At 37.0% G+C, this 20,077-nt stretch overlaps 1 protein-coding gene across 2 annotated transcripts in view; it reads right to left on the reverse strand.

Moving 5' to 3' along the window:
• Positions 1-4,727: 4,727 nt before the first annotated feature.
• The window catches only part of PRKAA1 (protein kinase AMP-activated catalytic subunit alpha 1), a 50,457-nt gene continuing 35,107 nt past the window's right edge, over positions 4,728-20,077 (reverse strand). For both annotated transcript variants that reach the window (XM_003408007.4, XM_003408008.4), the window contains 4 exons: positions 13,409-13,633; positions 10,511-10,997; positions 10,286-10,412; positions 4,728-7,729 (listed from right to left, as the gene is read on the reverse strand). In XM_003408007.4, the coding sequence (XP_003408055.1) occupies positions 7,485-7,729; positions 10,286-10,412; positions 10,511-10,997; positions 13,409-13,633 (1,084 nt within the window). In that variant the 3' untranslated portion in view covers positions 4,728-7,484. The remainder of the gene's footprint in view (positions 7,730-10,285; positions 10,413-10,510; positions 10,998-13,408; positions 13,634-20,077) is intronic.

The raw sequence follows: 20,077 nt of genomic DNA on the forward strand, positions 1-20,077 counted from the left end.
CGACACTCGGGGGCGCTCTCGTCCGCCAATCTCTGCACTAGGACCACAAATCCCAGAAGCCACTGCGCTCCCCCGGCCGCATTATCCTCGGGGATTTGTAGTGCGGCCGTCCGGGCCGGGAGCGCCATCTGCAGCCCGGAGCGACCGACAGGCCAGGGTCCGCAGTGCGGGAGCGCAGCAAATTCGGCTGCGCTAGCTGAGGTGCGCGCAGAGAGAAGCAGCCCTGGCCTTCCCGCGCGGCCCGCCCAGTCGGAGGGTAAAGCTAGCAAGGCGCGAGGAAGACGATTTTTAGGGGGTTTCAGAGGAGTTTACAACCTAGCTGAGGAGGCGGGCCAGACGCAGAGAACAGAGAGCAAAACTCGATTGAAAAAGGTTTAAAGAAGGGCGAGGTCAGGGAGGGCAGGGTTGAACTGTAGGCATCACGTGGGCACTAACAGATTGGATCCAGCAGAGAATTATCACCTGAAGGTAACAATGGTTAATGTCTTGAAAATAACTAAGTGGGCAAATGTAGCACAGATAAATGTTCAGGAAGCTTAAAAGTTGTTAGGTGCCATGGAGGCGTTTCCCACTCAGAGCAACCCTGTGTACAACAGAACGGAACACTGCCCGGTCCTTGCCATCTTCACAGTCGTTGCTATGTTTGAGTCCAGCGTTGCAGCCACTGCATCAGTCCATCTCATTGAGGGTCTTCCTCTTTCACTGACCCCTCTACTTTATCAAGCATGACGTCCTTCTCCAGGGATTGGTCCCTCGAGTAACGTGTCCAAAGTACTGAGACAAGTCTCTCTATCCTTGATTCTAAGGAGCTTTCTGGTTGAACTTCTTCCAGGACAGATTTGTTCATTCTTCTGGCAGTTAATGGTGTATATTCAGTATTCTTTTCCCATAATTATTTTCCAATAATTCAAAGGCATCAATTTTCAATCTTCCATATTCATCGTCCACCTTTTGCATGTGTATGAGGCAATTAAAAATACCATGGCTTCGGTCGGCACACCTTAGTCCTCAAAGTGACATCTTTGCTTTTTAGCACTTTAAGGAGATCTTTTGCAGCAGATTTGCCCAATGCAATTGTTTTTTGAATTCTTGACTGCCACTTCCATGGGTGTTGATTGTGGATCTAAATAAAATGAAATCTTTGACAACTTCAGTATTTTCTCTGTTTATCATGACGTTGCATATTGGTCCAGTTGTGAGGATTTTTGTTTTATGTTGAGGCATAATCCATACTGAAGGCTGTGGTCTTTGATCTTCATTATTTTAAGTGGTTCAAGTACTCTTCACTTTGAGCAAGCAGGTTGTTAATGAGTCTTCTTCCAATCCTGATGCCCTGTTGTTCTTCATATAGTCCAGCTTCTGGAATTATTTGCTCAGTATGCAGATTGAATGAGTATGGTGAAAGGATACAGCTCTGACGCACACCTTTTCTGACTTTAAACCATGTAGCATCCCCTTGTTTTGCTTGAAGGACTGACTTCTTGGTCTGTGTACAGGTTCTACATGAGCACAATAAAGTGTTCTGTAATTCCCATTCTCCACAGTGTCATCCATAATTTGTTAGGATTCACACAATTCATTGCCTTTGCACAGTCATAAAACACAGGTAAACATTTTTCTGATATTGTCTGTTTTCAGCAAAGATCTGACATCAGTAATGATATCCCTCATTCCAAGTCCTCTTCTGAGTCCAGCTTGAGTATCTGGCAATTCCTTGATGTACTGCTGCAACTGTTTTTGAATTATCTTCAGCAAAATTTTACTTGCATGTGATATTAATGATATTGTTCAATAATTTCCATGTTCTGTTTTCTTTGGAATGGGCACAAATACGGATTTCTTCCAGTTGGTTGGCCAGGTAGCTGTCTTCCAAATTTCTTGGCATACGTGAGTGAGTACTTCCAGTGTTGCATCCGTTTGTTAAACATCTCAATTGGTATTCCATCAATTCCTGGGGCCTTGTTTTTCGCCAGTGCCTTCAGTGCAGCATAGACTTCTTCCCTTCAGTACCACCAGTTCTCGATCATATGCTGCCTCTCGAGATGGTTGTTACTTTACCCATGTAGCTATCTGGTGCAAGAGAAGGCAATTTTTATAGACCATTTACTTAAATACCACACTATTGACATTTTGGGCAAATATTTCTTTGTAGCGGGGGCTGCCCTGTGCATTGTAGAGTGTTTAGTAGCTTCCCTGGTTTACTGGCATCCCAGTAGATGCACACACACACACACACACACACACCCTGCAGTTGTGACAACCAAAAATGTCTCCAGACATTTCCAACTAGAAGTGTGGGGAGGTGTCATCTCCTCCTCCCCCTGCCTTTTTGAGAACCACCGATGTGGGGCAATGATTCTCAAAGTGTAAGCCTCAGACTCCTGAGTTTCGCCGAGACCACTTTAGTAGTCCTCCAAGTCACAACTTTCATACTAATAGAAGATATGATTTATTAAAATGACTCAAGTAAACATCTTTTTAACATTGTGTGACAAAATGGGAAGTACTCAAAAGCACTTCTTCTGCATTCTGAAGTACAGTGTTGTCTCAAGGAAAACACCTGTGACACTGCATTATAAACTAGACTTTTCCCATAGAATACAACATTCAGAAGAATGAATGACAGACTGGTTATTTGACAGGCCCTTTCTTAAAAATGAACAAAGGGACCCTGTTACCTCAAGAAAAACAATTGACAACACTTGTTGCTAATGATAAAATTCAAGGTTCTAAGTAATAAACAGAATTTTGGAAAACATATTCATCATCCTGATCTTGACAGCTTCTTGATACTTCAGTACTTTTCTAATGACATCTGTGGTAATATTATCAGATATGATTTTTATTTATATTGTTTGATGAAATGTGTCAACATTTGGAAGACTGCATAAGGAAACTCAATGGATGATTGTAGGTGTCAGCTTCCAAGGCCTCCAAGGATCCTACCGCCTGGTATTCACAACCTGGTGTAGTTCTGTCCCACATGTACCAGGATTGGTCTGTATTACATATAAAACAGAGCAGAAATGATATATATCACTTCAGAGATTAGTCATAAAAGACACTCAAGTGAGGACAGTGTTTCTTAATCTAGGTCATTTTACATGACCATCTCCACTGAAAATTCAACCTGAATACTAACGACTTGTGCATTCTTCTGTATATACCTCTATTAGGTTTTTTTTTTTTTTTAAATACGTATCTCCTTAACAAACTCCTCAGCAAGATTGTCTTATTTATAGTCACATTCATAGTGCTTGGTTTATAGTAACCATATGCAATGATATAGTTTACAGAAAATGGATAATAGTGCTTGGAGCTCAACCCCTTTCTAGGGGTCTTTCCAAAATCTCTCAAATAACTGATCCACTCTGCTCTGGTAAAGGCTACCCCCTACTAGGTTTTTACACTGCACCCACCACTTGCTACTTACTTTAGTCTATGATCTTAATGCACCTGTTGGTATATTTAATGTTTCCTGTGCTGTCTTTTTATAGACATCATGATCATCTTCCAAGTTGCGAGTAATCCTCTAAATTTGTCATACCTAACATTTATTCACATTTATAATGTGCTCAGCACTTGGAACAGTTCAATAAATATTAGCTACTATAACAAATATTATTTTTCAAACAAAAGAATTTTTTGTATGATTTGACACAGTCAGGGTAAATACCTAGAACAATTTGTAAATTCCCTCACTGAACAGCCTTATATGTTGTTTGGAGCCCTGCTGGCACAGTGGTTAAGAGCACAGCTGCCAACCTAAAAAAAAAAAAAAACCTAACGGTCACTTCAAATCCACCAGCCACTCCTTGGAAACCCTGTGGGGCAGTTCTACTGACTTACAGGGTTGCCGTGAATTGGAATCAATGGCAGTGGGTTTATATCCTGTTTATAACATTCCTTAGTACTTTTTTTGTTTCAATTATCAAACTCTTTTAAAGATTTATAATGCCAACTGTCTAGCACAAGCCTTAGCTAACAGTGCCATATGGGATGCAAGATTTAACACTAATAATGGAATTTTAACCAAATCCAGTGTTAACAGCCAGGGGATAAATGGTAGCTGCTTTGACTTTTATTGTATGTGTGTTAGTATTTAGACAGTTGATACGTAAATGAAATCAAAACTAATTTCGTTGAGACAAAAAAAAATCACAATTTTCAAGTGCTAAAATTTAGTTAGGCACTATGGCTTATATTGATATAAACTGTTAAAAAAAGTATACATATGTTCAGCCATAAACAAGCATTTCTTTCATTTAATTTTCCCCAAGATTAAAAGGTAAACACATTGTAACTGATGAAAAATGTTTATTATATCATCTTTCTAAATCAAGGTATTTATTTGAAAATATACACTTAAATATACTCCAAACATATACTTCTCATAAATGTTGCACCACGAAGATTGATTTCTGCCCTCCCACCAATTTATGATTTGTATGTGGAATTTCATCTTGTCAGAACTCACAATGAAAATGAAAATTTCAGTTGTGGATAGGAGAAGGAGTTAAAGGAACAGACTGAAACAAACATTACATACTTTTCTATCATTCCAAAGGTGCCAGTCAGAGCATAATAGATGCATGGAATTCAACATGTAGCCACAGACCAGCAAGCATTAACGTAAAATGGCAATGGGGCGGGGCAGGGTGGGGCGGTGCTTTTTGTATAAAATCATCTAAAACTCTGAAAAACTACAAAAACATTTCAAGAAAAAATAAAAGCAATGGAGTTTATTTCAGTGAAATTATTTTAAATTAGATATATTAAGCTCCCATATTCCCCCAACCTGGTAGAAAAATTCCTCAGTGAGAAATCATTTACTCTAATGGCAAAATTTTTACATATCAATAAAATCTGTTCTATTTAAAACTATGAATACAGTACATTTCTTGCAGAAACCTTATACATCTTTCAGTTGTCAAGACAAAGTAAAAATATGGTTGCATAAAATCACAAAAAATAGAAATTGCTGAAAAGATATTAAAAAAAGATTAAAAATCATTTGCATTGACTCCCCTTACACCTTCAGTTTTACTACGAATTTGCAAACTACAATAAATTTGTGAAAATTCTGATGCAACCTTGACATACTTAACTAAAAGTTGTCATTTCAAATATCCCAGCTTTAAAAACAATTTACTGCAATAGTCTGTGTATTTGTTATACTATTTGTACAAGTGCAATATTGAAACATCTTCAAAATAAAGCTCAGTAACTAAAAGAATCACAATAACTTATAAAAGAAGCAAAGTTTACAAAATTAACAATTTTTAGGAGGTCCTCTTTATTGCACCCCCTCCCCCCCCACAACAGGTCATAGAGACATTATGACCAACATCTTAGTTCTATATACAAATTTGCAACTTGAAAAATACAGTCTTCAGTTCTTAATATTAGGAACATAATGTCTAAGTGAAATCAATATCCCCAAAACAGAGGGCCACATATTAGTTATAATTACGATTTTGAACTCATTTAAAGGGATCATCTGCTATTTGTAAAGCTTCCAAATTCTTACAGAACAAACCCTGGTCAAAAAAAGCAAGATTTTTCTTTGGAATTCAGTGCATGTTTCTAGGGCTGCTAAAGCCAGGTTTACCACTCCAATGACCATTTCTGTAAGCTATCGTGGCAGTTGGGAATGTTGACATCTGCTTACATAGGTGCTCACTAGATCTGCCAAGAACAACCCTAAGGTATAAATATTGTGAAACCAGGAAAAATGTGTGACAATGGAAGATTATTACTGAAAAAAATTTTTACCAAAATTTTAATGGTGTAAAGCAAATGTCAATAATAGATTTTTTATTAGCATACACAATACCAGTTTTAGCTGAGGTGCCCTTAATTCTTCATTTATACCTATTATGTAATGATATTACTAAGAATGAGAAAAAGAAGATATATATCGGAACTTAAGGAAGGTTAAACTTCTTTAGGCAGTTCTCATGATATAATTTTTTTTAAAAAAATGAACTAAAACCCAAAACAAGACCAGAAAATGTGACCATTTAGAAGAACTGATCCATATTTTATCAGAAAAAATAATAGTAGTAATAATAATGACATATCTGACTAAAGAGACATAACCAAATGCAATATGTAAACCTCAATTAGATCCTGGTTCAAAATAACCACCTATAAAAGGACTCTGGAGGACAGCTGGGGAAATCTGAATATGGATTGCCTATTAGGTGATACGCAGGAGAAAATGTGGCAGTCAGCTTCCATGAAGATTTACAACCCTAGAAACTTTATGGGGCAGTTGTACTCTGTCTCATAGGGTCACTATGAGGCAGAATCCACTCAACGGCAATGTTTTTTTTTTTTTTTTTCACTAGCTGATAATAGAGAATTATTAGTTTTATATGGTATTATGATCTTATAGGAGAATGTCCTTATTTATAGACGCTTGATTTTTTTTTTGAAGTATTTAGGGCTGACAAGTATGTCTGCAACATCCAAATGGTCCAGGGAAAAAAAAGTATATACATACACACACATATATACATATCTATATAGATATAAAAGCAAATATGGCAAAATGTTAACACATGTTGAATCCAAGTGTTAAGTACACATGTGATCACTCTATTGGTCTTTCAATTTTTCTGTTTTTAAAAATAAGATAAAATTTTGGGGGAAAAAGTCATATCTGAGCATTTAAACAGTTTGTAAGAGATGTTCCTTTTGTGCATTGAGTCAATTTAAAAGACACATGATCAGAGAACTAGAAATTCTTGCATACATTCAATACTGACTGACATGATAAGCAATTTGTGAAAAACCCATGACTTATTTACAGCATATGCTATTAGCTCATGTGGCAAAAAGAGCAATTTATGTACAGAATATAGTGGGACATATTAAAAGATTAAACTTACTGCCTAGAATATCTGAATATGTAAGTTCTGTGTGTTCTGGACTTGATAAATAAAAATTTTTAATTGTGTTTAATAGCTTTGATACAACTTACCAGATACTATTGAATATTAACAGGGAGATATCAAAGAAATTATCCAGACAGTTAAAAGATACTTGCTTTTGGGAGCCCAGAAAATAAACTCACCTATCAAGGTTTATGGGGATTCTAGGCAGATATTTATTGAATTAATCTATGAAGCAAATGAGTAACACATCAACACGTAATAGTATGAAGGCCTTTATGGTAAATTAATATTCTACGAAGCCCTGTGTACACTAAATATAAAATTGCCAAAAATCAAGTGAGCCTGAGAGACCTATAATTCATTGTATATATCATACTAGACATCTACAGAATAATGAACAAATGATCTTAATTCATTTTTGCACTTAAGCTTTTAACTATTAATCAAGTTCCAATCCCTGTGCAAATTGCATTCCAAAAGGCCAATTCTCAGTTATAATTATAACTTGATTAAAAATGGAAGCATTTGGCTATGATTTATGTATGCTTATTGCTATAAAAGAAATAAGCAAAGTTTTTAGATTTACTGTGCAAGAATTTTAATTAGATTTGCACACATCTCAAAAAATTCTATTGTGTGACTTCCAGGTCTTGGAGTTAAGTCAACAGGAGAAGAGTCAAGTGAGGTTACAGATGAGGTAAGAGAAACTTCGGAGGATTTTCCCTGAGCCTCAGCATCTGAATCGTTCCTTTGGCAAGATCGATAGTTGCTCACTGATCCCGATCTCTGTGGCGTGGCAGTCCCTGATTTGGCTTCAGTAATTTCATCTGGGTAAAAAGAATTTCAATATATTATAACTCATCACCGTCCAAATGTTTTTTTTTTTTTTTAACCATTGTTGAATTTGCTTTTTTAAGCAAGTGTACTGACCAATTATCAAGAGCATGTTTGCTATGAAATCTTCTACAAGTGAGGCAATGAGCCTGTGTTAAACTGCTCACTTTTTTTACACAGAGCATGTATTCTCATCACAGCCAATCAAGGTTGGGTATAGTCTGTAGCTACTAATCAGTCCTTTGCAATCCAAGGTTAAAAGCCCAGTAAACCAACAACATGGGGCTTAATAAACACCATTTTCTAGCAATAAAAATTAATCCTTCTGTATTAGAATCATAGAATCAATGCACTTAAATTTTGGAAGGAATCTTGGAGACCGTCTTACCAAAAAACTCATTAGTAAGTAAACAGAAGCCCAGGGAAGTCGAGCAACTTGTCTAAAGTAACAAATGAACAGTGAAGCAAGTCTGAATCTAAGTTTCCTAATTCCTAGCTCAGTGCTTTTCACTCTCCCACTCTCTGTATTTAAGATCTCATGAAAGTGCAACAATGAACAAAAAAAAAAAAACCAAAGAAAAATTAAAGTTGGGAACACAATAGCAAATGCCCAATCAGTTGGTAAACCCAGGTGCTAATAAACCAAAGGTTGCAAATTTGATCCAAATACAAGAAAAATAAAACCCATTCCACATTTTAGACTGTATGAGTATGTTGGCAGATACACAGGTTTTGGCCAGCACATCCCTGCTCAAGCCTGTGTCTTTCTGATACAACACAAGACAAAAAATTCATATGTAAACCTCTTCTAATAATTCCACATAATCTTAAATAAACAAAAGTGGCATCATAGCTTAACTCCATTGACTCAGCCCACAAAAACTACCATAAACTTGTACTTAATGGCTGTTTTCGTAAGAGAACATTTATATATATATATATACACATACACACACACACCTCATATATATATATATGTATGTATATATATCCCAACCCTTGTATAATACTGGAGTAGAGAAAGAATTATGAGTCAAGTGTGTTCCATCGGGCTATTAATATATATGTTTAAGGGAGTATGCAGATGGAAAATCTGAATTCATGTAAATATCAAACCATGTTATAGTATCACACATTTATTTGAAGGCTGGTAGGGTCTACTCATACATACCTTGGCGTATAAGATATATTCCCCCACTTAAATGTAAAAACAAACACTTCTGCTTTCTCCTATTAACCCATCTAAATGGTTGAAAAGGAAGTATTCTGGCAAACTAATTATAATGGTAATCAAAGATATATTTTCTAAGTATAGATTCTCATTTTCAAACTATTAAAATTAAAAACTAAAACAATATTCAAGATAATGTTTCTTTAATAATTCAAGAATCTTACAATTAAGGATCTTAGAGCGAAGTAGGGTTATTATTTGCCCACCAATTAAAATACCAAACTTCAAATTTTAAATGTTTTGGTGAGTTGACCTTTCAGGTTGTCTATGATTATTTATGACTGAAATATAGAGAAATATACAGCAGCCTACATTTAAGGCAAGAACCTTGGTGATGCAGTGGTTAAGCGCCCAGCTGCTAACTGAAAGGTCGGTGATTCGAACCCACTGGTGCTCCACAGGAGAAAAAACCTAGCAGTCTGCTCCCTTAAAGATTACAGCCTAGAAAACCCTACAGGGCAGTTCTTCTCTGTCACATGGGGTCGCTATGAGTCAGGACTGACTTGACAGCACCCAGCAACTACTAGGTTTACAGTTAACAATCAGACTTTTAGCTAATTACGATACTTACCTTGGACATAAAATTCTTTAGTCTCAGAAATCCTCATACATCCTATTCCACATGAAAGTATAACTATCAAACAGTAAATAAATATGGAATCATGTAATTCTCACAAAACTAATACAGGATATATATCTCTGATTCTGTGTCTAGTGTCAGGTTGGGAAGAAAAGGTCCAGAGGAGAAAAATAACTAGAAGTCACTAAGCTACACTAAACTTTTCTCTCTCAATCCTCTTCAAGAAACTGTACTTGGCAAATAATTCCTAGATCCATGGGCTACTGATTAAATCTGTTTGCAATGCCTTTTCACTAAATTTTAAAAGCTAATAACTATACTCCAATTCTTAAATAAAAAATGAAAATTTTATTAAATATCAGCTAAGGAAAAAATCCTTTAGTAAGTAAAAACAGAAAAGTCAACATTTATTTCTAAATAAAACATTTTATCTTAATTTAACAAGCCAAAAAAAGAAATGTGTCAGAAAACTTATCACTTTCGGATCAGAATGCATCCAGCTTTAAGTATTTTACAAGAAGAAAATCTTAGAAAGTTAATACACTATAAGCTTGCAAGAATAATAAGATTTACAAATGTTGACATCACCAAGGCACAAAATGGCCTATTTTATATTTTTTTGCTATTAATTTAATAGGAACAATATGAGAAGCTTCAAAGGAATCCAAGACTAAAAAATGCCCAGTTAGATAGCAAGATCTAAATTATCACCTGCATTGTTTTGTGTGATATACATACCATCAATACTACGGAAATCCAGTAAGTAAGTTCTACTATCCACTTGATATAACTGTAGACTCATTTTAGAGTATGTACTTGTCACCGGATTCTTCCTTCGGACACGCAAATAATATGGATTTACAACCTAGCATATGGCGTGGACAAAAACAAAATCAATTCTTTTATATTTTGTAGACTACTGTTTTGCCAAATGTCTTTAATATTCAGAATGTTCTTTCTTACCTTCCATTCATAATCCAATTGTTTAATTGCTCTACAAACTTCTGCCATGATATCATTTGGTCGACTTTGACTTCTAATTCCCAAATGCCATTTTGCTTTCCTTACACCTTGGTGTTTGGATTTCTGTGGATTTAATTCATCGAGGGTATGACGAGCCCTTGGTGTTTCAGCAACCAAAAATGGTACCCTTTCAGGGTGAGGCCTAGTAAAATGGTGATCATCCAGAAAAGAATCAGGTGGGCTTGTTGCCAAGTAAAAATCTTTGGCTTCATTCATTATTCTCCTGTTATCTATTATGAGGTGATAAGCAACTGCCAAAGGGTCCTGGTGATTTCTGCTATAAAGGCAGCTGAGAACTTCATCTTCTGAGCATTCAAATTTTTCACACACTTCTTTTAAGGCTTCGTCATCAATCATGGTTGAACTATATGATGGATCTTCAGGAAAGAGATATTTTGGAAGGTCCTGTTTAAACCATTCATGTTCCCTGAGAAAAAACAGCAGGATGGGGAGAAGGATTTTGAGTAGAGCTGAGACTGAAAGTAACCGTTTGGGGGAATTTAGAATATGCATTCCTTTATATTTATACTCCTACTGTATTAGTTATTTTTTAAACCAGAATTCTTTTACTCAGGCTCACGCTTCATTGTGTATATTGGGGGAAATGTTATGAGGAAGGAAGCATTAATGTAGCAACAGGAAGAGAAATGTCGACACTTTAAATGAAACTTTTGGAACAAGTGACAATTGCAGCCTATTTGCAGCTCAGAAAGGGAACAGATAAGAACATGTTAGGCCTATGTATTTATGGCCCATATAACACTTTGATATAATGTTAAGTTGAAAAAAAAAAAAAAGCAGACTATAATGACAAAAACTACCATTCATTGAGTGTTTACTATGGGCCAGGTGTCATGCTAACGCTTTATATGCATTATCTCACTTCATCCTCAGACCAACTCTATGAAATAATAATGTCCTCTTGTTTTAGATAAAGAAACTGAGGCTCAAACAGATCAAGGAACTTACTCAAGATCTCAAGAACATTCATGCCAGAGCCAGGGTTGCAAGCCAGTTCTGTGTGACTTCAAACACCATGCTCTGAATGATCTCCTATACCAGTTCCCTAACTGCACATATAAAAGGGTATGTTTGCTTTCAATTGTGTCAAAAACTATGCTAAAACTAAAAATAATCAAGACAGGAAAACAACCAAAGCAACAATGGTTATTTTCTGGGTAGTGGATTAAAGATCATTTTTATTGTTTTGGTGGTGGTGGTGGTGATATTTTCTAAGTATTTTCCAAACGTCATATATTACATTTTTAATTGGGAAAAAAATATGTAAAACAAAAGCAAAAGCATCTCTTATTTAGATATTTTAAAGTATAAATTTTAGAGAAAGATATGTCCTTTTCCTCTGGTGGTAAAATCATACCCTGCCATTCGTGGTTCCCTTTTTAGTGCTGGTTGAAAAGTATATGGAATAAATGGAAAGGAATCAAACTTCAAGTTCCAAGAATAATCTTTCCTTCTTCGTTAAACTAAGGCTTTCTTATTTACTACTCCCAGATCTACATCTTTCTTCCTTCTCCCCCATTCCAGAGAAATATGTGGCATAGCCATTAGAAGACCAAAAGACAAATTTCCATGGAAAAATGATGGTAGAAGAAATAGAGTTTACAGTGAACTTTTCAAAGTGTTCACCAGAAATGGCTTGCCCACTTCTGTCTTATTTATATTAATAGGTTGAATGGTATGAAATTAGCAAATGACAATATTTCTACCTAGCAATTTCAAATATGATTCAACCTATACCACTAGCAAAAACATGCCATTGGTTAAATTAAAATTTTCTCATTATCTGAGATGAATACAAGGAAAAAGTATAATAATTTATGAGATCAGAACTCAAATACTAACACACAACTTTACTACTAAAAAGTATTAATCCTAATAAGGATACTTGAGAGTCAAATATGAACCACATTTCAGAAAACTGAAGGACACACTAAAAATTTAATTAACACCCCACCAAGGTCCTTCTTGTGGAAACCCTGGGGGCGTAGTGGTTAAGTGCTACGGCTGCTAACCAAAAGGTCGGCAGTTCAGATCTACCAGTTGCTCCTTGAAAACTCTACAGGGCAGTTCTACTCCGTCCTAGGGTCGCTATGAGTCGAAATCAACTCAATGGCAATGGGGTTTTTTTTTTAAGGTCCTTCTTAATTTTTCATTAGTTTTTTTTTTTTTTTTTGAGGGGGGAGCCTTGGTGGCACAGTGGTTAAGAGCTTGGCTGCTGACCAAAAAGTCAGCAGTTCGAATCCACTAAGCCACCTGTTGGAAACCCTTTGGGGCAAAATTTTTCAATTGCTTTTTTTTTTTTTTTAGTTTAAAAAATAATGTTCAGTGTAACAATTTCAAAACAAAGAAATATGTATAAATAAAAACTGAAAGCCTTGCCTCCTACTAATCTTACTTCCCTAAGGTAACCAGTTTGGTATGTATTCATCTAAGCATTTTTTAATATCAAAATAACAAATGTGCATATATACTGTTGTTTTTTTTTTTAATATAAAAGCAGGATTACAGTGTGCATACTGTTCTGCAATTTTTTTTCACCTAACTTATATCACAGATAGGACCCCTGGTGGTGCAGCAGTTAAGTGCACAGCTGCTAACCTAAAGGTAAGTGGTTCAAACCCACCAGCTGCTCTGTGGGAGAAAGATGTGGCAATTGGCTTCTATAAAGATTTACAGCCCTGAAAACCTTATGGAGCAGGTCTACCCTATCCTCTAGGGTTGCTATAAGTCAGAATCAAATCCATGGCAATGGGTTTGGTTGGTTTGGGAATAGTATGGATCCCATTAGATCTGGTAACCTGTAAACTGCTTTATTACCTGATATCTTTGATTGTGGCCCTCTTCATCGGATCCACCTGCAGCATATGTTTCAAAAGGCTAATCACAGAAGGATTTAAATACTGAGGGGTATAAAAGATCCCATCACATATCTTCTTAAAGAGAGTTGGCACATGATCATCATCAAATGGCAGGGTTCCACATAATAAAGCATAGAGAATAACCCCACTGCTCCATATATCTACCTCTGGACCTGCATACAGTCTGTAACAGGAAATAAATCATTAGTAGTTTAAGTCAATTAATCAAAAATTTCAAATACGGGTAGCTAATCAAGAATTATTACTCAGAAAATGGTTTCTATGGCCACTGCTACATACTACGCATAAAGATCCTAATTCTATAATTATCTTTGAAAACAAAAGCTAAGAATTTTTTAAGTTACACACCAAGGCTAAGATTCTGTTCTGACTACCTTAGTACAGCACTCATAGGATCCAACCAACAGGGCCAAACTTTGAGCAAACATATCATTACTGAATTTAAAACCACTGCTTTTTTATTACAGAGGAGAAACTAAATGATCCTTCATCAGTTGGGAATGTTTTTAATAATGGACTCTAATTACATCATCTCCCCGGCCCCCATAACCCAAGCCCCCTATCAAGGTAAAAGGGACCTGAGATTGTGGAAGAAAGCTATACCAGTTGGTTTACAGAAGTTTTAAACTCTCATTTGCAGTATACCGTAGCCAACTAGAAGGAGCCCTAGCGGTGCAATGGTTAAATGCTCAGCTGCTAACCAAGATTAGTGGTTCGAACCCACCAGCTGCTCTGTGGAGGAAAGATGTGGCAGTCACCTTCAGTAGGGTCACTATGAGTTGGAATCAACTTGACAGCAAACTAAGGAGCCCTGGTGGCACAGTGGTAAAGCTCTTGGCTCCTAACCAAAAGGTCGGCATTTCAAACCCACCAGCTTCTCTGCAGGAGAAAGATGTGGCAGTCTGCTTCCTTAAAGAAAGGGCTTCCAACGAGTTCTTACCAGTTCAGTCATGGCCAAGGAAACAAAACCTGAACAGATCCGAATTTTTAAAATCTGGGTGAACTGAGGCCAGAAAAATTATGGGTCGAAGCTCTGATAGAAACCTAATCTCCCTCTTAGGAAACAAGGGCAGCATACACACTGCATTACAACCAAATCTCTTGCCTGTCAGATTTTGCGCAGAGTCGGAAACAATGGTGCCCCACTGAAAGATGGCAGTCAACCACGCCGCTTTGAATGTATCCTCTCCATAGTCCTGCCAATAATCCAATCTCACGCACCAGGCTCCTGAAAGGGCTCAGTATGCCTCTTCTGAGTCTCCCATTCAAGGACCTCCATTTGTAAATTTTCCCGTTCCAGTTATGGTTCCAGATCATCCAAACTGTAAAAATTCGGGTCTATTCTGGTTTTGCTTCATCAGCCATGACTGCACTGCTTCTAACTGGTTTGAAGCCCCACTTAAAGATGACAGCCTTGGAAACTGGATGGGGCAGTTCTACTCGTAGGGAATTGACTTAACACCACACAGCAACATAGAAAACTAACTTAACTAGCCACAGACTAGTTAGAGCACCCATTCAAATTCTGGTTTCAGGGAAGGGATTTTTTTTTTTTTTTTAAATTAATAAAATAAATTGTTAAACTGATCAATGAATGCTGTTTTGAAAGTAAAACTTTCAAATCACCCAAACCTGGCTGAAAAGACCTTATGCAAACTTCAGGAAAATTACTCTAACGATGGCCCATTGCATATATGCATGATTATAATACATTTCTTTTTATTTATTGAACACTGCCCCCAATATCCAGATCCTGAATTCTGTTTTCTTCCCAAAAGAATTAAGAAAGATAACACAAATGAAATAATTTTTTAAAAGAATTTTGGGGCAGGTGGGGCCAAGATGGTAGAATAGACAGATGCTTCTGGCAAGCCCTCTTACAACAAAGACCCGAAAAAACAAATGAAACAGTTATATTTATGACAAGCTAGAAGCCCTGAACATCAAAGGCAAAGTTAGAAAATGGACTGAGTGGTAGAGGGAGGAAGAGACTGTTCAGAACATGAGAGAAGTTACCAGACCTGAATTACCAGGAGCCCTCAGGCGCCATTCCCCGGAGCGGCTGCAGCAGGCTGATACTAGTGTTTGGCCGCAGTTTCCTCAGGGAGAAGCAGCCAGCCACACAGCCTACTCACACCTCCAGAAGCAGAGAACAGTGCTCTCAGCAAAAGCTAACTACCTGCGTATATTTTACCGTGCCCCTCCTCCCCCACCAAGCCTGCTTCGGTGGCTATTGATTTCCCAGGGCCTGAGATCGGCCCTGTTGAGCACCTACAGCCATCTTCCTGGCCTTGGAGAAGGAATGAATTCACAATCGGGAGAAAAGATAATTTGTCAGCTCCACTAACCAGGGTTGCTCAGGACAGAAGCAGGTCCTCTCCAGGCATAAACGATCTGTGGACTTTGAGTACCTTTCCCCCCTGCATGGAGCTGTGTGAGCCTATTTTTCAGGAGAACAGGCCCTTCTTGGCAGACTACAACTATTTCAGCTGTGTGGTGGAAAGGTGGGTGTTTGATGTTTGACACTGCTTTGCCTATTAAACAGGGTCCTCACCTACCCACATCAGGGGCCTAAAAACTGGTGGCTCCACTCAGGTCACCCAGCCACCCACGACAGGGATCCAAAGATAACTGGTACCTCCCAGTCCTTACAACCAAAAACACTGGGTGCCTATTGTCTGTCTGCAGAACCCACCCACCTGTACACCCTAGGGGAGAGGGACGTGCTTTCCTCAGAGACACGTGGAGGACGATCCTCAGCCACCAGCCTTGTTCAGAGCATGACCCCCTGCTGCAATCAGATACCGGTACCTACACCAACCACCACTGCCCCTCTAAGACTGTAGCACAGAGCCTGTACCACACACTTGATGAGGAGCTACCTGGACACCTGAGCTGAATCTGTACAAGAAAAGTGAATGGACTCCTAGACTGATATACCTGAGAACAACTCTAGCCATCTGGTGAGATGACATCAGAGCTTCAAAGGTAAAAATAATTAAGCTACCTCACTCAAGCAACTCATCTGGCATATCAAAACAAAGCAAGAAGCTAGCATACAGAAACCAAATATAAAATAAACTAATACAATAACTTATAGACGGCTCAGAGAAACAGTCAATATCAAATAACAAAGAAACAGAACATGATCGCTTCAGCAAGCTCTCAAAACAAAGAATCAAGGGATCTTCTACATGAAAGAGCATTCATGGAATTACCAGATGCAAAATAAAAAAGATTAATATTCAAGACATCAAGGAGATTAGGCAATACTCAGAGCAAGCGAAGGAACACATAGATAAAGCAGTTGAAGAAATTAAAAAGGTTATTCAGGAACATAATGAAAACTTTAATAAGCTGGAAAAGTCCATAGACAGCAATCAGAAATTCAGAAGATTAACAATAAAGTTACAGAATTAGACAACACAACAGAAAGTCAGAGGACCAGAACTCAGGAAGCGGAAAGCAGAATCAGTAAACTAGAAGATAAAGCACTTGGCACCAATATATTTGGGGAAAAACCTCATAGAAGAATTTTAAAAAATGAAGAAACCTTAAGAATCGTATGGGATTATATCAAGAGAGATAACCTATGAGTGATTGGACTACCAGAAAGGGAGGGATAACAGAAAAGAGAGAGAGAACTGTTGAAGATTTGTTGGCAAAAAACTTCCCTGATATCATGAAAAACGAGAAGATATATATCCAAGATGCTCATCAAACTCCACATAAGGTAGATTTTAAAAGAAAGTCAACAAGACATATTGTAATCAAACTTGCCAAAACCAAAGATAGAGAATTTTAAGAGCAGCTAGGGATAAACAAAAAGTCACCTACAAAGGAGAGTAAAGACTAAGCTCGGCAGAAACCATGCAGGCAAGAAGGCAATGGGATGACTTATATAAAGCACTGAAGGAAAAAAATTGCCAACCAAGAATATATATCCAGCAAAACTGTCTCTCAAATATGAAGGTAAATTACGACAATTGCACATACACAGAAGTTTAGGAAATTCATAAAAACCAAACCAAAACTGCGAGAAACACTAAAGGGAGTTCTTTGGTTAGAAAATCAATAAAATCAGGTATCAACCCAAGACAAAAACACTGAGCAGAGCAAGTGGAAGTCAAGCCAGACAGGGAAATCACAAAAATAAATCAAGATTAAAAAAAGCTCTAAACAGGGAAACAGCGATGTTATTATGTAAAAGATGACAACATTAAAACAGAAGAGGGACTAAGAAATGTAGTCATACATCTTTCATATGGAAAGGAAGACAAGGCGATATAAAGAAATGAAAATTAGGTTTCAATTTAGAAAAATAGGGGTAAATATTAAGGTAACCACAAAGGAGACAAACTACCCTACACATCAAAATAAAATACAAGAGAAAAATAGAGACTCAGCAGAAACAAAATCAACAACAACGAATAAGAGAAAAAGACAATATATAAAAATGAACTGCTCAGCACAAAAAATTAAGTGGGAAGAAGAAACTGTCAACAAAACACACAAAAAAATCAAAATGACAGCACTAAATTCATACCTATCTGTAATTATGCTGAATGTAAATGGACTAAATGCACCAAAAAAGAGACAGAGAGTGGCAGAATGGATAAAAAGACACGATCCGTCTATATGCTGCCTACAAGAGACACACCTTAGAGTTAGAGACACAAACTAAAACTCAAAGGATGGAAAAAATATATCAAGCAAACAACAATCAAAAAAGAGCAGGAGTGGCCATATTAATTTCTGAGAAAATAGGCTTTAAAGTTAAATCCATCATAAAGGATAAGGAAGGACACTATATAATGATTAAAGGGACAATATACCATGAAGATATAACCATATTAAGTATTTATGCACCCAGTGACAGAGCTGCAAGATACATAAAACAAACTCTATCAGCACTGAAAACTGAGATAGACAACTCCACAGTAATGGTAGGAGACTTCAACACGCCACTTTCGGTGAAGGACAGAACATCCACAAAGAAGATCTAAATGCCACGAAAGATCTAAATGCCCCAATCAACCAACTTGACCTCATAGACATATACAGAACACTCCACCAAACAGCAACCAAGTATACTCTCTTTTCTAGTGCACATGGAACATTCTCTAGAATAGACCACATATTAGGTCATAAAGCAAGCCTTAGCAGAATCCAAAACACTGAAATATTACCAAAGCATCTTCTCTGACCACAAGGCCATAAAAGTAGAAATCAATAACAGAAAAAGCAGGGAAAGGAAATCAAACACTTGGAAACTGAAAAATACCCTGCTCAAAAAAGACTGAATTATAGAAGACGTTAAGGATGGCATAAAGAAATTCACAGAATCCAATGAGAATGAAAACACTTCCTATCAGAACCTTTGGGACACAGCAAAAGCAGTGCTCAGAGGTCAATTTATATCAATAAAGGCACACATCCAAAAAAAAAGAAAGGGCAAAAATCAAAGAATCATCCCTACAACTTGAACAAATACAAAGAGAGCAACAAAAGAAACTGTCAGGCACCAGAAGAAAACAAATAATAAAAATTAGAGCACAACTAAATGAAATAGAAAACAGAAAAACAATTGAACGAATTAACAAGACCAAAAGCTGGTTCTCTGAGAGAAAAAAAAAAAAATTGATAAACCACTGGCCAAACTGACAGACGAAAAACAGAAGAGGAAGCAAATAACCCAAATAAGAAATGAGATGGGCGATATTAAAACAGACCCAACTGAAATTAAAAGAATCTTATCAGATTACTATGAAAAATTGTACTCTAACAAATTTGAAAGCCTACAAGAATGGATGAATTCCCAGAAACACACTACCTACCTAAACTAACACAAACAGAGGTAGAACAACTAAATAAACCCATAAAAAAGAAGAGATTGAAAAGGTAATCAAAAAACTCCCAACAAAAAAAAAAAGCCCTGGCCCTGACGGCTTCACTGCAGAGTTCTACCAAACTTTCAGAGAAGACTTAACACTACTACTACTAAAGGTATTTCAGAGCATAGAAAAGGATGGAATACTCCCAAACTCACTCTATGAAGTCAGCATATCCCAGAAACTAAAACCAGGTAAAGACACCACAAAAAAAAAGTTACAGACCTATATCCCTCGTGAACTTAGATGCAAAAATCCTCAACAAAATTCTAGCCAACAGAATTCAACAACATATCAAAAAAATAATTCACCATGACCAAGTGGGTTTCATATAAGATATGCAGAGATGGTTCAACATTAGAAAAACAATTAATGTAATCCGTCACATAAATAAAACAAAAGACAGGAAAAACATGATTTTATCAATTAATGCAGAAAAGGCATCTGACAAAGTTCAACACCCATTCATGATAAAAACTCTCAGCAAAATAGGAATAGAAGGAAAATTCCTCAACATAATAAAGGGCATTTATACAAAGCCAACAGCCAACATCATCCTAAATGGAGAGAGCCTGAAAGCATTCCCCTTGAGAATGGAAACTCGAAAAGGATGCCCTTTATCACCACTCTTATTCAACATTGTGCTGGAAATCCTGGCCAGAGCAATTAGGCTAGACAAAGAAATAAAGGGCATTCAGATTAGCAAGGAAGAAGTA

Source organism: Loxodonta africana, chromosome 2 (assembly GCF_030014295.1).
Source record: "Loxodonta africana isolate mLoxAfr1 chromosome 2, mLoxAfr1.hap2, whole genome shotgun sequence".
NCBI classification, from domain to species: Eukaryota; Metazoa; Chordata; class Mammalia; order Proboscidea; family Elephantidae; genus Loxodonta; species Loxodonta africana.